At 38.4% G+C, this 21,415-nt stretch overlaps 1 protein-coding gene across 1 annotated transcript in view; it reads left to right on the top strand.

Annotated features, from left to right (window-relative positions):
• LOC146004128 (uncharacterized) overlaps positions 1 to 21,415 on the top strand; it is a 102,053-nt gene that overhangs the window by 28,592 nt on the left and 52,046 nt on the right. Inside the window, exons 11-15 of the mRNA XM_083142794.1 lie at positions 1,137 to 1,389; positions 2,487 to 2,664; positions 7,658 to 7,900; positions 12,861 to 12,980; positions 17,242 to 17,312. Coding sequence (XP_082998920.1) covers positions 1,137 to 1,389; positions 2,487 to 2,664; positions 7,658 to 7,900; positions 12,861 to 12,980; positions 17,242 to 17,312 — 865 coding nt within the window. The remainder of the gene's footprint in view (positions 1 to 1,136; positions 1,390 to 2,486; positions 2,665 to 7,657; positions 7,901 to 12,860; positions 12,981 to 17,241; positions 17,313 to 21,415) is intronic.

Genomic DNA, 21,415 nt, shown 5'->3' with positions numbered 1-21,415 from the left:
AGTACGTATCTACATCTGTACACCTTAAATTGGAAGTTTTTTTTCCCCTCAGAACTTGAAGCAATATTTAAGACAGCCTTAAATTTGATGGTGTCTTGAATTTCATGAAGTACGGTATGTCACAAGATAACCGACATGCTAAAGAAGCTGCATATTTAGACATTTACTTTTTTAAAAAAAGGGAATGGAGATAATATGTTTAACCCTGCATTGGTCGCACACTGTCTCTAGTTCTGGGTGTGTGGTTTTAACGTTGTTATTGTCACCTTCCTCTCTTACATCAGGATTTTGTAACGTCTTAGAGCTGCTTTGTTGAAGCCTCTTGTCTGAGTCCATACACAACTATAGGCATACCTACTGTTTACTGAAAATCCGGTCTGCTATTCTGTGCCTGACTAACAGTGCCTTTTTATAATTTTATAGAATTTCAATTTTTATAGTTTTATAGAATCTCAATTGTTCCAAGATCTAATCTTTGATTTGGCGATTTAGACCATTAATTTAGCATATTTTAAGAACCCGGTCTCTGGCACCGTGTGCGAACATAGACTTTATTTTTCTCACGTGACCCATGAAGGGTTAAAATAAAGTAGATCTCCCCTGTGCTTTACACCATGTTTTGAAGGTGTATAGGGGTGTGGAGTTAGGGCCCCACACTTTCTTGATCAGGGCCGTGGGTGGGTGGGTGCCAGAGCCGCTTGAACAAGTGGGAAAAAATCCCAGTTCTCCCCCACCAGGGATCAAACCTGGGTCTCGCATGGTAGTTAATGCCCTAACGACTGAGCTACCGCAGCTCTTGTTATAAGTTTATATCCATAAAAATTATAACAAAATATCATAATATTGCACTAAGTTACAAAACATTTAGATATATTGGATCAGTAAAATTATCTATCAATTTTGCTGATACACCAATATGCCTATATTTTCAGACACTGGTAAAGTACCAATTAATCTATCCCATTCCTAATCGGTCGGTGTTGTTAAATAAAATCCAACCAGTATTTTCCAATACCTATACTACAGGTATCAACTAATGCAGATAACATCAGTGTCTGAATCGGCTCAGCTTTAATACTAGTACTTTATTTTGTATTTATTTATTGTATTACTAGCAGATGTAAATCTCTTTCCAGGTTTTTTTCCTACGTGTGATGAATCTCTGAGAGGTGTGGAAAGTTCTGAACAACTGGAACAGGAGGAGGTGATCGAGTTAGAAAAAGCGTTTGGCATAGCTGTGTCAAGAACCACCACTCCAGCAAGGAGATTTAAGCAGCATTTTAGTTTACCTGCAATGGTGAACTTAAGGACAGAAGTAGCTTGCCAAACGGAAGAACCAGCTAAGAGTCAGTTTGATGTTTCATGTCAAATTGACATGCCACATAACAGGTAAGCATTCTGTTTAAAGTGCTTTGAAATGTCACGTGTGGAGTCCTCATAACACATTCCATGCAACACCCCTAACAAGGGTGGCGATTAATTTCTCAGTAGTCATAATTGGTCAAAAATTTGTTTTTAAATATATATATCCTATTAAATGTTCATGCATAAGAAATCGCATATAATGTAAATTTTACCTGGGAAGGCATTCAAAGGTCATACTCTTTTTCATGTCTACAACCTGGAAACTGCATTCTTGCAACCTAACAAGACATTATTAGAGGGTTTTGATGGTAACATGAAATGTGAAAGAACACTAATGTTCATTTTTCATGTTTTTGAAAGGTGTGGGGTATATCTCCCTAGCATGTTTTATCACGAAATTTGAAATGAACTGCAAAATTGTGAAATAAACTCTTAAGCAGGGAAGTCTGAAATATCATGTGAGTTACGCAAATCATGGAGAATTTATTAACTCTGCTGTAAATATTTGAGAAGCTAAATACAGAAATAAACTTAATACTGGATACTCTGAATGTGCTATTAGAAGGGAAAAGTTTATTTTGTATAATAAGTATAGTTTTAAAATTAAATCAAATGAAGGGTTATATTCACCATTTGAGCACTAAAATGCCATTTTATATACTGCTTTTGATCCCACAATGTTCCCAGTTTTGGTACAGAATCTTTATTTTTAATCACATAAATATGTATCTGTATGCATAATCATCGGTAGTGTTTGTGTTCTGTGCCCTGCTCAAGAAATTCATGGGTTTCCTAATCACAGTATTTTATCAATGATATTTCTATATATAGTCTGATTTGTTGCAGAATACGATGCAAGAAAATGAAATTTTACAAGTTCCTGTTAATTTAATTGGAGCTCATTCTAAAATACTGTGTGCTTTATAACAGTTTGCTCTATAGAGACCATGAAGCTTGAACGTATAATGTGGGAAATTTAAAATTGGGATACCACTAAAGTTTTTTCCATTTCTACTTGTGATCATTTGCATTATTACTATTCATCATTGTAAAGAAACTGCACAAGATATATTTTTGAGGAAAGTTGGTAAAATTAATCTGTTTGCATTTGCTCTTGACAGAAGACTGCTACATCTAATAAATCCTCCATCACTTGAAACACCACCGCGAGTTCTGAGACAACGGAATGATGAACTAAAGGAAATTGTAAAGCATTGGGAAAAGGAGTACGATGAACTCAGAGAATTCACTCGCCTCGAAAAGGATGTGCAAGAGGAGAGTGAAAATTCTCCGAAAGAGGTGAGAATCTTAGAACTCTGCATGAAGTTATGACAAAAGTACCTTCTATGGTTCGTATTTTTAGATGTATGGTTGAGGTTGGATGGGGAAATCTTCTGAGGTAAGGTTGGAAATTGCAGAATATTAATTTATAATAGTGCTAAACCAATACCAATATTCTTACAGTGATGCTAATACTTAACCCCTTCCTTGGGGCAACATTGAAGGGAAGTGCTTCCAAAAAGAATCCTCTATATATAGATGCAACTGCAAATCTGTTTCATCGTAAATAATAACTACAAAAAGACTTGCTGCATAATTAATCTAAGGAAAGCAATCTACATATAGGCTCTGCTGCAAATAAACATTCTATATTAGGTAACGTAAAAAGGTAAAGTTCCCCATTCATGTAGCACCATGCCATGAAGGCACATTTAGGCCCTACCACATATTCTTGATCTCAACCCTTTTGGAGGAGGTGCTGACCACCTTTACCCTCCAGTGTTGCCCCAATTACCCATTGGTTTGAGGCTGGGTGAGCTTTAGAGCCACTTTATGCAGGGACAAGGCTGGAAAAATTCTGACCTTAGATCACTCACCTAAAGAATCAAATCCAGGTCTCCTGCATGAGTGTCTCACCCTACCGAATAAACCACTGTGACTGTAATTATATATTACAAAGAAATATTTTTCAGGATTCAACAAAGCATCAATGGATTGTGCGATTGTCAATTGCCCATGTAGACTAATAAAAGCATGAAAAATTGGTGTTCATAAAAACGACTTTCAGCAATACAACAACCGTTAATTTTGAATTACAGTAGCCGCAATAAAGTCCCACTTTTTAGAGTGTTGTATGTAGATCCGCTGTGAGTAATGAGTTAAAGTTTGTAACAATTTAAAGTTGTTAAGAATTTATGTAAGAAACCACATATCAACATCCTACTGCAACTATACCATACTATTTGCCAGTGTTTTGATTGAAAATATTTGTAGCAATTGTAGATAATCAAATTGTAGTTATATAAAATACACTTTGGTGAAAAAAAGATGCAAAATTTTACATTTTACATAATTCCAAGGATATTTAACCTGTGAAACTGCTGGTTGGCATTGTGCAGACCTTACAAGACATTTCTACTTGTTACCTGCGAGTAGCGCCAGTGAAACTTCAACCGCGTCCACTTAGTCGTCACTCGACCAGTCAATGATGATTCAGAGATGGAATCAAAAGCTCGGAAAAGGTTTTTAAGTGTTTACCGTATTTACGCGTGTATAATGCGCGTGCGTGTATAATACGCACCCTCGTTTTTGATGGGGAAAAGCAACAAAAAAATATATCTCGTATATAATGCGCAGTACAATTCAGGTTCCAGAAATGGCTTTCTTAGCGTCCGACTATCATTTACGTATTTCATTTAAAATTAATCAGTAGATCATAAAAACGATCTTTTCCTTGCTTTCGTACCTGATGCATTCACCACGCGACCTTGAACTTCCAGATGTTGGGCTTTTCACAGGAGAGGAGGGAGCAAAGTTATCAACCACCCGTTCAAGGTCGCAGTGCGTGATGCTTACAATATATGGATGACATCAAGGCAGCATGAACTCACATCAAGCGGGAGGGTGAAACTTGCGTCGCTGCCGATTGTTTGTGAATGGGTTCGTGAGGCATGGAATTCCATCTCCCTTGAAATGATGATCAAAAGTTTTAAGGTAACGGGAATATCGAACAAGATGGATGGAAGTGAGGACATTTCAGACTGCTTGTATTAGTAACTGGGAGTGAATGATGAAATTAAGTGTAAACGTTATTTATTTATTTACGTGAGTCAAGCCGCAATAGCGTAGTAAATATACAGTAATTATTTCTATTTGGTAAGTGTTGACGTAATTATTTTACCTTCATATTTGTTACAGTCAACTCGATACAACGACCTTTCATAGTTCCCAGGAAAAAGGTAGTTATTTCGAAGGGGTTGTTATTGGAATGTGCACCAAAAACTATTATTAGGAGATAATCGGGCAGAATGAATGTTGGATTTAATACGGGTCTACTAGAGCATTGTCTGTTACAAGATGAACTGGTAAGATATGATCTCTCGGAAGATCTCACCTTTCTAGGCACAAAAAAAAAAGGGGCTGTAAATTTCGTTTTGGTTCGGCTGTGTAAAATACGTCGTAAAAATGTCATTTTCCTTCCTTCGACCAACTTCTAATTCACCCCCTCCCCCATTCCAGGGAGCAGTCCTTCCTCTTCCTCGACTTGCATTGTAAGCCAGCCTGAAAAAAGAAACGGGCAACTTGCGATCTATTTGCACCCAATGCGTATTCTAAGACACATTGAACAGTGTCGCACTCGATAATCATTTTGGTTTGGAATTAGATTTCACTAAAGTGAAACTGTATATTTAGTCCCGATTAGCCCAAAAGCATAAAATGAACTCAAAACAAGTCTTTATGAAACCTGCGCATTTTCAGATATCAAAATGTGAGATCTTTATTTACTCTCACGTTAATCGACGATAATCGGTGTCAGCTTATACATTGAGCATTTTTTAAAAAATCGTTCGCAGCTTACACATTGAGGTTCTGAAGATAAAGGTGCAGAACATGAAGTTGTTTTAACTCTTCTTTTTCTTTCTGAAGATCGAATTTCGTTATCGTCAAATCAAAACAGCTTTGCAAGATACAAAACAATGACTTGCCTTCGCGCTGGATGAGTCATTGCTGTTATCCACAAGCGCGCAGATGCTAGACAAAACACTGGCGCCAGTTGCAGCGTAAAAACAAGGCGACCGGCTGGAAGTTCGAGCAACAGGTGGTCAGGGAAAATCCTTCGTATTTCAAAGATAACGCAACTGTCGAAGGCTGAACTTTTATCAGCTGTGTGAAGAAGAAAGAATAAACCCTTTCTTTACGTTTTACCTTGCAACAGACAATAATATGGGCAATATTTCAATACAATACGATTAAAAAAAGAAAAAAATAGGACCTGAATTCTGCAATTATTACATTGCCGTGCAGACCAGTGGCGGAGAAAGCTGGGTAGGGGGGCATTTTTTTTTTATACTTGTCCTATGGTTTTTGTTCGTTTTCAAGAATGCATCCAGAACTGGTTGACCATTTTAGAAGTCAAAGGAAAGAAAGAGCGGTACACTTCCACCCTTGCCTGTAATCAGCCTGTGTGCACACACACGAGCAAGAAGACAATCGTCATTCCCCCCCCCCCCTTTAAACGTTTGCTGAGAAGAAAAGAGGGAGAAGTCACTCTGCCAACGGAACACCTTTGGCAAATATTAGGACATCGGCACAGTCATGAAAATGTAGAAAGTGGTAAACGGGAGTTATGATGCAAGTAAGATCGAAGTGAACTTTTGCGGAAACCTTAATGAAAGTGCATTAAGAGTGTTGACGATATTTAGTTGGCCTATGTGGCTTTGATTATCTATAACAGTTTCACTTCTTTATGAAGTGTTACAGGGAACAAAGAATACGTTTTGAATGAAAGCGATTACCGGAAGTTGTACGCTACAAAGTCGATTTAAAATAACATCCAAGCATATTCGATCTCTTCTCATGTATCCAAGAGCAAACGAAATCACAATGGCAAAACAAGCCTGGCATGTTGGGTAGCAGCCGTCGGCTGCGGGTAACATTGGTACGCTTGGGGGAGGGGAGGGCAGAGGTCAAGTGCTATTGGATATAACTGAAGCGTGGTCTGGTGTTTATTTTTAGATCAGACCCACTTGCGAGCAGTAGAGTTCTTCTGAAGGGAATGAGTGCAAAAAACGTATTTTTCGCCCGATCTCTGTTCATGACCATGTCTAAGGCGAAAACAATTTTTGTGGAAGTTATTTCTCCCGCGAAAAATACCGCTTGATACGTCTCCCGTGTGACGGGAGGCATGTGCTTGAATGCCGCCAGAACGGGCATTCTCGATGTCGCAAAACTTTCCATTACTAAGTGACAACTCATGGAAAACGGCCATTTCGCATTAAAAAAGTTATTTTTTTAAAATTATTATTGCTAAAGAAAGGCAATCTGTAGATATATACATATACGCAGTGACATAGTGAAAAAAAATGCGTGATTTCATTTTAGCTGTCCGAATTATTCCGTGCATAATACGCACCACAGTTTTGAAGGGCAAAAATTTTGGAAAAAAGTGCGCATTATACACGCGTAAATACGGTATTATGCTGTTTTTTGGGGGGGGGGGTGTTGATTTTAACATGTATGTTGCCGGCAAGTGACGTGACAAGTTTTTTACTGTCCATATATTTCTACTTGTGAAAAATATCGTCTGATAAGTGTTTAGATTCAAAGTTATGCTTTCTGATACCAATCAGACTTAAATATATATTCTTCTTTGTAGCTAATCAGTGGTGATTTATTCATTCTAGTTTTTGGACTTTTAACCACTGTTATATTTTAAAAGAGATTTACCTACGTTTCGGAGGTTGAATCTGCCTCCGTCTTCAGGGTAGCGTGTAGTCTGTTAGATCATATAAATGGTTGCATTGGAGGATTATTCTTGGTGGCCTAGGCTCCACCGTGTCTGTCTGTCACAAGGACCTCTATATACAAAAAGTTGCCAGGTAGGATTATCAGTGGCCCAGGCTCCACTTCGTCAGATGACCACGTCAAGGTCACGATCAAGGCTTCGTGTGGCACAGTTAGGTTTCCACCTTGATCCCCGGGGACTGGACCGCCTCGGACAGATGATTGAAATTGGCCTCAATGGCAAAGTGGTCAACATAATGTGCTATGAAGGCAGAGCTCTCAGGTAAGGCATGTATTGTTTGCCCAACCACCATAAATCCGTATTGTTACTTTTAGCCCAAGAGGTAGAAAGGTAAAAAGAAGTAACCAAAATGTAAAGATGGATAGGAAAGAATCAGTTAAGGCCTGACACATAACTTGGCCACTTACAACCCAAATGTGTTACTACAATGTGAAGAATGATAATTTTGGAATTGTAAGTTTATAGTACATTCGTATGCATTTACAGGTCAAACAACTGCAGGATAGAATTCACAATTTGGAAAGATCTACAAAAGATGCTGAGGGCTTGTACCTAGAAACAAATAAAGCCCTTTCTCAGCTCTCTCAGGATCATGGTTCATTGAAAGCAATGCACAACGACCTTCAGCTACGGTACGATAGCTTAAATGAACAGCTGAAGTCATCCCTAGTAGATGCTGAAAGGACTTCCAGTTTGACAGAAAAAGTTCAGGCACTGCAGCAACTCCTGGTAAGTTTACAGATAACCAGTTCTGTAAAGGTCTCTTCTTAAGGTGCTAGCCTTCATATATTAAACGTTTGGCCTTCTCAACAATATCTTGACATTTTTCCTGTATTTCTGGATGCTCTTCATAGAATTTTTTACTTTCATGTCTTTCCAATCTTTAATTTAGTCCCATTGTTTCTTTTGCCTGCCTAAGGCTTGCGTTCAGAGTGGTTCCCATTATATATTTATTTTAGTAATCTTTCATCAGCCATTCTATTTAGTGTCTAAGCCACCTTAATCTTTGTGATTTTATGAAACCAATACAGAATGAGAAGTAGTGTCCACAAATTATTGGCCAATAATGAAGAGAGTGGAATCCAAATTTTACATTTTTCCTCATTTCATTATACATTCAATCTTGATAGTCTAAACATAGCAAAATGTTATGAAAGTTTCCTCGATTTTATATTTTAAGTTTTTTCAGCTTTGTTCCCTGAAAAATGTAACATCGAAGTTCCACTATGTTAGCCTCATTTGAAAGAGGAACATTTGAAGTTTATCACACACCTTAATGCATTCTATGGGTGCTGTACGTGTGGCAGTACAGATATCCAGACAGTAGTCCCATTCTCACCAAACCTTGTCAAGCACGTGTGCAACGTCTCCAATGGCAGTTTTGTCTGTCACTGGACCCTGCAGTGAGAGATTTCTTCCTGTGGGGTTTCATCAAAGACAATGTTTACGTTCAACTTCACTAATGCTGTCAGAATTGCAAAGGTGCATCAACACTGCCATCAGGAACATCACACAAGACATGCTTGAGAGGGTTTGGCAAGAGTGGGAGAACTGCCTGGACATGTGCTGTGTCACACGTGGGGATTTAAGGTCTGTACAAAACTTCAAACATCCCTCTTTCACATGGTGGCAATATCATGTCTGTCTGTTCAATATTAGTGAAACTGTAGTATTATCAAATCGTCCAATAATTTGTGAATACGGTGTATGTGCTAAAAATAAGTTAAATTCTGGTAATTATCTAAGCAGTCCTGATCAGCTGAGCATGTTTTCTTTCATACTTAACATTGAGAATGTAATCACCCCAAAACGTCCATATTTGTTTGTATGCCTGCAGTTGTTTTTATTTGAATTTAAGCACAGGTAAGACTGTGTATCTTTCTGTAAAAGGCAACTTCTCACCTATCAAGTAAAAATTAATGTTGGTTGAAATCTGTTCATCTGAATTAGGGATGTGATGAAGCAGATTTCCGATAGATGAATGAGTCTAAATTGTCATGTAAGAGTAGATATTGGATTGTGTAATAACAAATATAGGGATGTGACGAAGCTGAAAATTTGCCGATGCCGATGTACTCACCGATTATTTTTGGAACCGATACCGATGCCGATATTTAATCGATTCCGATACATAAGACTATTTAACGAAAATGGAATGTTATTTTGAGAATGACAAAAATAAATTTCCTTTAAACACTTATATTTGCACATTATACACATACGTATGTATTTTCAGAGATTTAGCATTAGTACAAAAGCAGTTCTTATTAGTCAAAGGACTTCCTGTTCTTAGTAATGGAAGTTCAATTCTGTAAGATTCAACTTTAAAAACAAGAGTTTTTGCAGCACTTCTAGTGTTGGGAAAAATTGAACATTTCTCGTACTGAAAATATCCTAACTTGGCCAGGAACTTGTAAATTTTTCCCATCCCAAACGTCAGGATTAAAAAAAAAAGTCCTAGTGCCATTCCGATCAAAACATTTCTATCCCTCACATCCAATAGTCAAAGTGAAGAAAGCATCGAGAATTAGCCCCTTTTAATTCGATTATTGGACAATTTCTGACACTTCGGGATCCCGAAATGTTGGGAAATTATTTCCCGAAGTCCCTGAACAGATTTTTCGGAATCACATAACTGAATGCTGATTAGGGATCACATGAAGCGTGTGAGAATAGTAGGGGAGTAGGGGTGTGCCGGACAATTTTTTTTTTTTTTGGTCGGGACGAGAAAAATTCGCAATTTCCTGACTAAGTGGGAAAATGTACGAAATTTTGTGAACCTCGGGAAATCTCGAATTCTACACGTCATTTTCACCTTAAGTGATTATTTTTGCATATCTGGAATAATTAAAAACAAACAACTTCCGATAAGTTCCAGACATTTTCAATGCAGAATATGTCGAGAATTCACGAATTTGTAAAACGACCTTTCGGTATTTTCCGACTGCTCGGGATCCGGAAAAGTCAGGAAGCCATTTCCCCAAGTCAAGATCGGAAGGGAAATTTTTTTCCCGATCCCAACTTTTCGGGATCCCGCACACACCAAGAAGAGGGCCGATATTACACTTTATCTGGCACGAATGACAACTTGACTCGAGTTAGTAACACTGGTTACATACACAGGTTCATACTTCATTTTATAACCTGTGTATTAACCTTTTTCGTCTTACGGCGTACGTGCTGTTGCAATGTATGTTAAAATTAGATTATACCATTCAAATAATGATAAATATATTTTAGTTGTTGGTGCAAATATAATTTGGCTTAGCATTTGCTGATTGTCCAACCTAAAACACATTAATCATAATAAAATGGAAAGAAGAACTGTACACAGAAGCTGTCGGAAGCAAGTCGGTATGTGTTTGTGAATACGTTCATCACCGGTACTGGACTTTAGTTGGTTTTCTGTTTTTTATGTGAACATTATAAGCACAGTCTCGGATTTAACTCAATTTAACCTAATTTTCAATAAATCTTACAAAATTAAAATATAAAACTTATTAGAAGGTAAACTCTAGTATAATCTGTACCGGTTTAAATATCGGACTTTTGCCGATGCCGATGCCGAAGCCGATGTGTCAATTTCGGCCGATATTCGAACATCGGTAATCGGCTTCGGTACATCCCTAAACAAATACTTAAACTGATTCCAATATGTATGATTTCAAAATTTTGATCGTAGGTGAAGAATTGATGTACACTGTGCAAAACAATTAGGGGATCAAGTGAGAAACAAAAAATTACTACTATCATGTAAAACTGAAGTTTATGCAAGTGAAACAACATTCAGAGCTGATATATTGGAGACTAGGGATGGGACAGATTAATCTGTACTCGACTGGTGTATCGATAATTTTACTGATCAGATATATCTATGAAATATCTTAAAATGGCAGAATATTGCCCTAAATTAAGTTATAGTTTTTTATGGATAATCTCCATGCCCAATTTTTTTAAAAAGTAAATGTCTAAATTTGCAGCTGCTTTTACATAAGGAGGTTGGTGAACCATTCAGGTTCTTTAAGGACCATTTGAAATTTTACGTCGTATCAGTAGAATATCAGTATCAGTAAATTTTGTATCTGTACTGTATTGCTAAATTTTCTTATCGGCCCATCCCTAGTAAAGACTATCAATTTGTACAGGCTGGAGAAAGGCCTTTGATGATGTGCATCACTATAGAGGAATGTGTGTAGCAATAGAACAGCTCAGGTACATGGTGACAACAGTTACTGGCCCTTAGTATGGTGTGTTATCTCTTCAACAGCCAACACTTCTGCTCACCTGTGTGGCATGGATTCAATAAGAGCCTTATGTTGGAGCTCTGGATGAGTTGAGGGAAAAGCCAACCTAGCTGCAATGCATCCCAGACATGATCAATGGGATTTATGTCTAGTAAGCATGCTTGCCATTCCATGTGTTAGATTCTCTAGTCCTGTAACATGGTGTCCACCAACGTAGCTCGTGTGGGGGAAGGGCATTATCATTCATGAAAAGGAAATGATAGTCAGTTACACCTGTATATAGTATGACAAATATCTGAGGATCTCCATCCTGTACCTAAGAGCTGTCAAACTGCCATTTCGGATGTCAAAAGTCCATTCATCCAATGAAGGTTATTTCACATCATCAGTACACCACTATATTTTGATGTTTCTTGCACAGAAGCAGTGCTATTGCAGGTTAGTTTCCTCCAGATTAGAAAACTTCGATTATCAGACTGGACTCTGAACTGTTGCTCATTGGAGAACAGCACCAGTCTGTTTGGCATGCTTCCAATGGGATGTTCCGCAGCCCATCATTTGGAACTATGTTTGCAGGTGGGAAATTACACTTTGACCTCCAAGGGCTACTGCTACTGTGTTTGTCCACCTTCCATTCTTGTTATGGCTCTCCATGCCATTGATTCTGGTAAAGCATGCTGGTGCCCATTGTACCACTTGCCCACGTTCATCCACGAATTCTTGCACTGTCCGTGAACTGCTACTGTTGTTCCCACAACTGTTCAGTCTGCCTCCCTCGGACAGCACAAATGTATGATTCCATGTGCACCAATCTTGCTGTTTCACATCACTGAGCAATAGTGTGTCCTTTTCGTCCATAATGTCATTGCAACACATCAACCTCCGGATATTTTCTTTGATTTTGCTGCCATGTATGGAAAAAATGTAGTAAATGTATGGATTCACTGCATTGTATATGTTCTAATATTTGTCCATAAAATTCTTTAGTTTCTGTTCTACCATATATGTCATTGCGATTGTCAAAACATTATAAAACACGTAATTTTTCTCATGGCTTAAAATGAGTAAATATTTTAATTTATGATTTCAACAGACAATGGAACCTCGTTCTTTAGAAGACCAAAGTGAAGAAACTTAAATATGCAGGAAAATGTTATAACATCTACATTATTGGGACCTCAGATTGAATGTATAATGTATGAAAATGTAAAGTCTGGGAACATATTAGAGTTCCACTATATAATTAACTATTCAGAGAACTTGAGAATTTCTGAAACATCCATTTACCAACATTATTGTTAATTACTCATCAAAAGTGACATCTGTTGCTGAAAAGTGTATGTACCAGGAAATAACACTGTTTTATTCATAATAGAAAATTTGTCATTTAATAATCTTTATTTTGTAGTGAATCTGTTTAATCTGATTTTTCTTGTTTCCTGCAGAATATGAGAGAGAAGAAAATTGAGGAGTTGGAAAATGAGAAGCATGACTTTGACATGAAGTTAGAGCTTGCTGAAATGAAGCATAACAAGCAACAGGAGGAGTTGAAAAAGTATCTTCAGGTAAGATGCTGAAAAGTAGTAAATAAAGATTACACAAATATAAATATGAATTACTCATTACAGTTTATTTTTAATTCCCTATGTAAGTGAACAATGTCAGCAAAATAGCAGATTTGGTTATTTAATTGTACCCTTTACATAAATTAACATGCTACAATGATAATTTGATGCATTAATGGTTACAAGTGATAAGATTATATTAGGAATGGACTGATATGAATTTTTTGTGGATACCAATAAAGTAACAATATAAAATTCCAAATGGCCCTTGAACAAACTGAGTTGTTCCGTTCATTGACCTTCTTAATAAACTTTCTTGCCAGATGACTGCAATGCAAAAAAAAAAAAAAAAACCTGCATATTTAGACATTTACTTTAAAAAAGGCCTGTAGGTTATGCGTTTATATACAATATTGTTATACATTGACACAGAAAACCGGTATATTGGATCCTCCAGTAAAATTATTGGTCATGTTACTAATACACCAGTTACAGCTATATCACCCAATATCAATAAGATTCCACCAATTTATCCCGCCCATCCCTAGATTATATTAGCATTGGCCCTTTCTGTAAATAGAACAGCCTGCCATCACAGCTAACAAATATAAAATTGATGACAGTACTCAAGCACTATATATTTAACAATGATAGAAATTAACAGTGGAAGAAAGTACATATTGTCTGCTTGCAGCCCTTGGTTCTGTAGCCTTGTGTCTGGCAAATACCTAAAGAGGACTTGGAGAATTCCTAGAAAAGAGAATAGAAAATTTCAGTTCATCCAATTTTTAAGTAACTCAAATTTGTACAATTTTCTTCATGTAGTCAGGCCCGTAGCCAGGAATTCTTTGTAGGGGGGGCGAAGTCAATCCTAGAGGGGGCAAATTTTTAATATATTGTCTCACATTGGCAGATATAGCAGGGTACACAGAGGCACTTGACCCATCCCCCCCAAAAAAAATACGTAACAGAAAAGGGATGATATCTTGAAACTACAACGAACAAAAAAAAAATCGAGCAACATCAACTAGCAATATTTCGATAATGACCTTTCCGGATTGCCAAAGAATATAAAGTTTAACATAAATAGGCTAATATGGACTGTATCTATTAATACTTGATATTTGGTTTGGTTTGAGTTGGTGTTTTAAGTCCACTTTATGCACAGTAAGGCTAATCGGGACTGGACCTACAGTTTAAAGTGGGATTCGAACCACTTGTGCCTCCACCGGGTATCGAACCCGGGACCCCTTGATTACAAGGCAATGACGCTACCGCTGCACCATGGGGGAGGCCCACTTGATATTTATAGGTCGATAATGTTAATAGACTATTAATATGTACCAACAGCTTTGGGCCTCTCTGCAGAACTGATAAAGGGAGCCCTTTATAAATCATGCTTCATAATGATTCCCTCTAGTTTCCAGTATGCAAGATTTTTACGCACAAAGGAATATAACGAGAATGCAACAACACCATTGTGTTGTGTTATGCAAGAAAAATCGAATTAATTAAATAATAATTGTTACAAATTATCTACACTTTGATGAATTGTGTAAAAATTTGTAATACATTGTTTTGTACTTGCTAAAACATTAAAACATAAGTCCCTTAGTCCACCACGGACTCTATTTCCTTCAAAAGGAAGACCCTTGCATCACTACAGACAATGTTTGCCTACTGGTTACGTTAACCATTTTGCAAAATATTATTTGAATTGTATTATATTATAGTTGAAATACATGTTTTGACACCTGACAAACAAATAGAAATCCCTTGATTGATCAATGACTTCTTGGATTATAGTGTCATCATTAATATTTCATATTAAGTTTCATAGAAATAAATTGTTTTAATAGCACGCAAATAATTCTAAGGGGTGCCATGGCATTTTCTTAACATTTTGTCTTCATATAGATCGTTTGGCTCCCAGGGCCGACTCCCGCCGTCCCATAGCTATGGCTCTGTACTTCGACTAAAAAAGAATAGTAGGGAATGCGAGCGAAGCGAGCAAGAAAATTTTACGAAATGTATTTTTATTTGTATAAAATTCGAAATCGATGGAGTGGGGCAATTGCCCCTCTGTGCCCCTTGCAAGTGCCCTTGGCCGTCTGGAAGAAAAATGCAAGGAACACGTGAACACTAATTCCATCATGAGTATCCAATTGTCCTGCTATTCTTAGATTCTCCTAGTCTTGTTGTTTTTTGTTTTACTTCAAAGTTTGCTTCCCCTAGAATGGACTTCCGCCCAAGGTCGGGGGAGAGGGGGACAATGCCCCCTGCCCCCTGTGGTTGCGGCTCTGCTTATGAGTGTCTCCATCAATTTCACGTCATCATTCATTGTTGCGATTAGCGAGAAGTTGCAGAAAAGCAACGCTTAAGTAACAAAAATCAAATATCCACTCCCTCTCTCTACTAGTGTTGCCCACGAGACGAGACTTTGGCCTGTCTCGTCTCGTGGAAATGCTGTCTCGTCTCGAAAATATTCGTTTGTCTCGGGACACATGATCAATCTCGTCTCGTCTCGAATTTTTAAAAGCCTGTCCCGTCTCGTCTGGTGGGCAACACTACTCTCTACCACATGAATCACTATTACCAAAAGGTAGACTTGGGGGGAAAAAATCTAAGCAGTTCCAAGTTCATAGCAACACATCCAAGAAAAACATCCGAACACATTAGGCACCTTTAATACAAGACTACTCAAAATGTCACAACTGTTCTAGATACTAAAAATTGCGAAATCTTTTCACGAACTCTGAATCTGGAAGGGAATCCAATTCCTGATACGACATTATACGGAATCCCATATACCCTAATAAATCACAAAATCAATAAGTGTCTTTGTTATGTTCATAGAGTAACACATGATATAAATGTAAAAAATAGTGTTCTGTATTTTTCACAGGTAGGGGAAAGCAGCCTCTCAGGGCAGGGCAGTTGCCACCCCTGCCCTTCCTCTAGCTACGGGCCTGGAAAATAATCATATTGGGATCGAATCGAGCAGGAAAATCTTTAGATCCAAATATTTGCAAACTGAAAACAATATTGATTTAATAGGGCGCAAATAATTTCACGGTGTGCCATGCCATTCTCTTTAACATTTTCTTTTTTCATTTTTATCGTTTTGGCTCCCAGGGCTGACTCCCGCTGCCCCCTAGCTATGTCTCTGAACTTGGACTATAAGAACAGCAGATATTGCGTTTGCGAGCTAAGAGAGAAAGAAAATTTTACGAAATGTACTTTTATATGTATAAAATTTGAAATCGAGGAGGCAATTGCCCATCTGTGCCCCCTGCAAGTGCCCTTAGCTGTCTGAAAGAAAAAAGGCAGGAAACACTTGAAAACTAATTCCATGTTGAGTATCCATTTGTCATGCTACTTTAGATTCTGCTAGTCATGTTTCTTTACATCAATGCTTGCCCCTCCTAGATTGGACTTCCGTCCAAGATTGGGGGGACAATGCCTTTGCCTCCCCCCTCCCTTGGTTGCAGCACTGTTTGTGAGTGTCTCTTCATCAATTTCACGTCATCACTCATTGTTACGATTAGCTAGATGTGGCAGAAAACAACGCTAAGTAACAAAAATCAAATTTCCACTCCCTCTCTCTATCACATGAATCGCTATTACCAAAAGGTAGACTTTGGAAACAAAAAATATGCAGTTCAAACTTCACAGGAACACATCCAAGAAAAACATCCGAACACATTAAGCACCCTTAATACAAGACTACTCAAAATGTAACAACTGTTCTAGATAATGAAAATTGCGAAATCATTTCACGAACTCTGCATCTGGAAAGGAACCCCCCCCCCCCCCCAATCCTGATACATCATTATACGGAATCCCACAGAACTTCATAAATCACAAAATCAATAAGTGTCTTTATTATGTTGCTAAAGTAATACAGGATATAATTGTAAAGATTAGTGAGAATTCCAGGTAGAAATGTGTTCTGTATTTTTCACAGGGGGGGCAAAGCAGGCTCTCAGGGGGGGCAACTGCCCCCCCTCTAGCTACGGGCCTGCATGTAGTTAAATGTTTGGTGGGCTTTAACCGAAAGCAAAACCTGTCGGAACATTCTCACATTGAGATCTGGAAAACCTGATTTTTTCATTCAGCAGATATTTTGATCGACAAGCAGCATCAGATTCTATATTTGTAGGATTTAATCATAGCTTTCATGCAATATTACATGGATGTCTGAATGCATAAGTCAGAGTGTCTTGTAGATTGTTACTTACATAATGTTTTTCCTCTGTAGGAAGCATGGGATGAACTACGTGTAAAGGAGTCTCTCAATGACAACATGACAAAAGAAATAGAGAAATTGAGGTATGTATTTATTTTTATCTTTTATAAATGTAGGTTATGGAAGGTGGTGAATTTCTGTAGCACTGGCGTATTCTGAACTCAAGATCTGAACTACATCGCTATGACATGTGGTCTTAGGCTATGGAGGAAGGGAGAAGACAAGGCTTACATGTATACAGGGTGTTGCAAAATACCTGTTACAATGCTTGGGAGGTGAATCGACAAGTAAAAACAAGGAAAAAATGCCATGTGAAAAAAATGTCAAAATCGGCACAGTTTTGAGTGACAGGCATGCGAAAATCACCTCACACCATGTTTAAAGCACAATAACTCAAGAAGGAAGAAAGATACCAATGTCGGATGAAAAGAATACAAAGAAAGTCGTACCTGACTAATACAATGGTGCAGCAATTGAGGCCCAGTGTAAATTGTGCAAGGGGGCTCGCGAAGAAAGTGGGAAGTCCCATGATGAAAAATACAGGAAATTTACTACTATATTCTACATAATGGTGAGATCGGAATGTAGCCAGTAAAAAATGACTACGTATGTCCACATGTCCCACTATTGCTGTGACACCCTCGGGAAATAGGAAATTCACCCGAAAATGACGCTATGCCATCAGATTACGCTGAGATTGATTTCAGCTAAGTGATACAGAAAGCCCCACTAGAGGCGCTGGGAATGTAGGTCACCTGTTACGTATTAGCGTTGGTGGATTCTACGTAGAGAGTGTAGTCAACCGTTGTTCTTGCTCTGTTCTGCGTGTCGCGGCATGTGTGTTTGGTTGAATTTCTCCAAGGAGTATTGTACGTAGAGTACATATTCCAGTGTTCTTTCTCGGTTTGCAACAACTGGGTGGACACCTGTGTGACTTTACATGGGTGCTATTCACGGTAGTTGTGATCCGTCACTCAGAGAAAGTGTTCCCCGTTGCTGGTCAGTTCTCGAACAGGAAATTGGCGGAGTACTCTACCCACGAGTTTGTTGATACGCATCTCGTTTATGGAGAGGCAAACTGAAACAGCCGTGAAGCACGGCGTTCGTATCACGAACATTTTCCCAATAGGTGGTTACCAGCTCATTCACTCTTTCAAAGACTTGATGCTAGACTGTGTGAAACTGGATCTTTACTACCCCGTATGTGGGATTGTGGAAGACCCTGCACTGTGCAATTTGAAGAGGACGTGTTGGACGCGATACGAGACCATCCTGGCACCAGCACATGTGTCATTGCTCGTACGCTACAAACCCACCATAGCAATGTGTTCCGCATTCTTCAGGAGGAGGGATTGCACTCATACAAATTGCATAAGGTGCACCACGAACTTTCCCCTACGCATGGATTTCTGCCAATGATACGTGCAACAAACTCTTGCCATTCCAGATTTCCCAACAATCCCCACACTCCCTATACGCCTTCATGGCGTGGTGCTAAGCACAGGGGAACACTTTACCTTTTTTTTTTTTTTTTTTTCCTTCTTGGACCGATGAGGCAATGTTCACCAGGGATGGCATGTTCAATAGCCACAACTGTCACGTCTGCGATATGGACAATACACATGGAATCATTGTGTGCCATCATCAACATAGGTTCGAGTGAATGTGTGGTGTGGCATAGTAGGTGACATTTTGCCCTCTACTTTGTGTGGTGGGAATTATTGGGTGTTTCTACATGATGTATTACCTGAACTTTTGGAAAATGTGCCACTGGCAGGTAAACAACATATCTGGTTTCAACACGACTGCCCCCCGTGCACTTCGACTGGAGAGCCAGGGCCTTACTCAACGATATTTTTGGCGACCGTTGGATTGCCAGGGATAGACCTTTACCATGGCCACCTCGCTCCCCTGACCTCACACCACTGGATTTCTTTGTGTGGGGAGAAATGAAAAGGCTCGTGTATGAAACCCCTGTGGAAAGTGCTGAGGACCTCGTTGCTCATGTTAGTGCCGCTGCTGGGACAATTGGTGACATGCCAGAAGTATTTGCACGTACCAAACAATCAGTGCTTCGCCGATGCCATCTTTGTCTTGAAGTCAATGGCGGACATTTTCAACAACACGTCTGAGTATGCCGGTGTTTGTGAGCTCCTATCAGCACTGCATAGGGTCCTTTAGTGAAAGGTGCAAGTGAAGATGCTGGAGATCGCTGTACTACTTAACCGTCGATCTGCATGTGCAGAGTTTGTCTGCTTCTCAAGATAATCCCTTCAAGATGTGCTGTGCCTGGAAATGTTACATGCCATTGTGTGAGTTTTCTCGCCATTCTGTTTTCATTCCTTCGAGGATTAACCACTTTATTTGGGGAGCTTTTGTAGTATGTACAACCTAATGACATCTGGCCATTGTTTAACTTGTTTTCTGTACTGCAAAGTAGCGCGTCAACATTAGGTGATTGATTCCTGGTTTTCCTGTATTTTTTTTCCATTTGGGATGGTGTCCTAGCAGAAGTGGGACATGCGACACATTGGTTCCTTCTCTTCTTCGTACCGCAATGTGAACAGTGTGCAACAGGAGATTTGCAGTTGTTTTCCTATTTCCCAAGTATGGGGCATCCCAGCAGTAGTGGGACATGCAACAAATTGTTTCTTTTCTTCGTACCGCAATGTGAACAGTGTGCAACAGGAGATTTGCAGTTATTTTCCTATATCCCGAGTGTGGGACGGTGTCCCAGCAGTAGTGGGACATGTGGACATACATACTCATTTTTTACTGGCTACATTCCGATCTCACCATTATGTAGAAAATAGTAAATTTCCTGTATTTTCCATCAGGGGATTCCCCACTTTCTTCGCGAGTCCCCTTGCGGAATTTACACTGGGCCTTAGTTGCTGCACCATTGTATTCGTCAGGTATGACTTTTTTGTATTCTTTTCATCTGATATTGATATATTTCTTCCTTCTTGAGTTATTGTGCTTTAAACATGGTGTGCGGCGATTTTCGCATGCCTGTCACTCGAAAACTGGGCTGATTTCAAAATTTTTACATATGGATGGCATTTTTCCTTTTTTTTACTTGTCGAATCACCTCCCAAGCATTGTAACAGGTATTTTGCAACACCCTGTATAACACCATGTAGAAGACGTTAGACACACATATTTTTCTTGTTCTCAGCATTGCCATGGTAACAGCAGCCAGGTTGGAAACTTCCTAAGAAATGTGGTTGCTAACTCTAGAATCACCATCGCCATCTTATTGAAATGAGTCCAGGGTTGCTACACATCTGGAAAACAGAAATGTCTGGGAATTTGGCTTGTCATGGAAAAATCGGGGAATTTTGCAGATCGTCTGGAATTGACATACATTTTGCCATCTTCAAAAGAGATGCAAAATGAACAAGAAGTTCACTTCCACTCCTGGATTTGGTTCTTGTTTATTCCACTCCCAAAAAAGATTCAGTTTAGAAACTTGTTTTTTTGTTTTTATGATTCTCAGTATTCTGCAAAATTATGGTTCCTTCGAATTTCTGTAATAAATTTTCACTTTGATATTCTTTCTAAAATCTAGTATTATAAAAGTAAAACTTGCAGTCCAGATATCTGATTGATAACAAAAGTACATTGACAGTATGATCATAATTGTCGGAAAGCTTGGTAAAGATGAGGTTATCGTCTATTATTTTATAGATCTTAGTCTTGTTGGCATTTCTTATAGAATTCCTATATGCAACAAAAATTTCTCCAGATGCTGTGTACTTATAAATGTAAGCAAAAAAATCAGCATTTTCTGAGACATAAATCAGAGAAAATGAAAAAACTTTTTATGGTTTATGAACTTTTTGTTTTTATATTGTGGAGATCTGTTATGGTTAAATAATGTACCTCTGTTACCTTAACCTCAAGGCTAGATGAATATGTTTGTAGCACCCAATACATTTGATGCAGATTGTAATATTACTCTTCGAATTTTCACATGTTCTTGTGTGTGTAGAATGCAATTTGCTAAAAAAAATGTAAAAGTGAATATTCATAATAATTAACGGATTATATATTAATTGAAAAAACACAAGATTAAAAAGCAAAAATCTCATGATAAACATGTCTGGAAAATTTTTATTTTTATACTGGGAAATCCTGTAAATGTCGGAGAATTTCATAATAAAAAAATTGTAACAACCCTTAC

Source organism: Lepisma saccharinum, chromosome 21, assembly GCF_977018435.1.
Source record: "Lepisma saccharinum chromosome 21, izLepSacc3.1, whole genome shotgun sequence".
Lineage (NCBI taxonomy): Eukaryota > Metazoa > Arthropoda > Insecta > Zygentoma > Lepismatidae > Lepisma > Lepisma saccharinum.
This window is presented reverse-complemented; position numbering and strand designations above follow the sequence as displayed.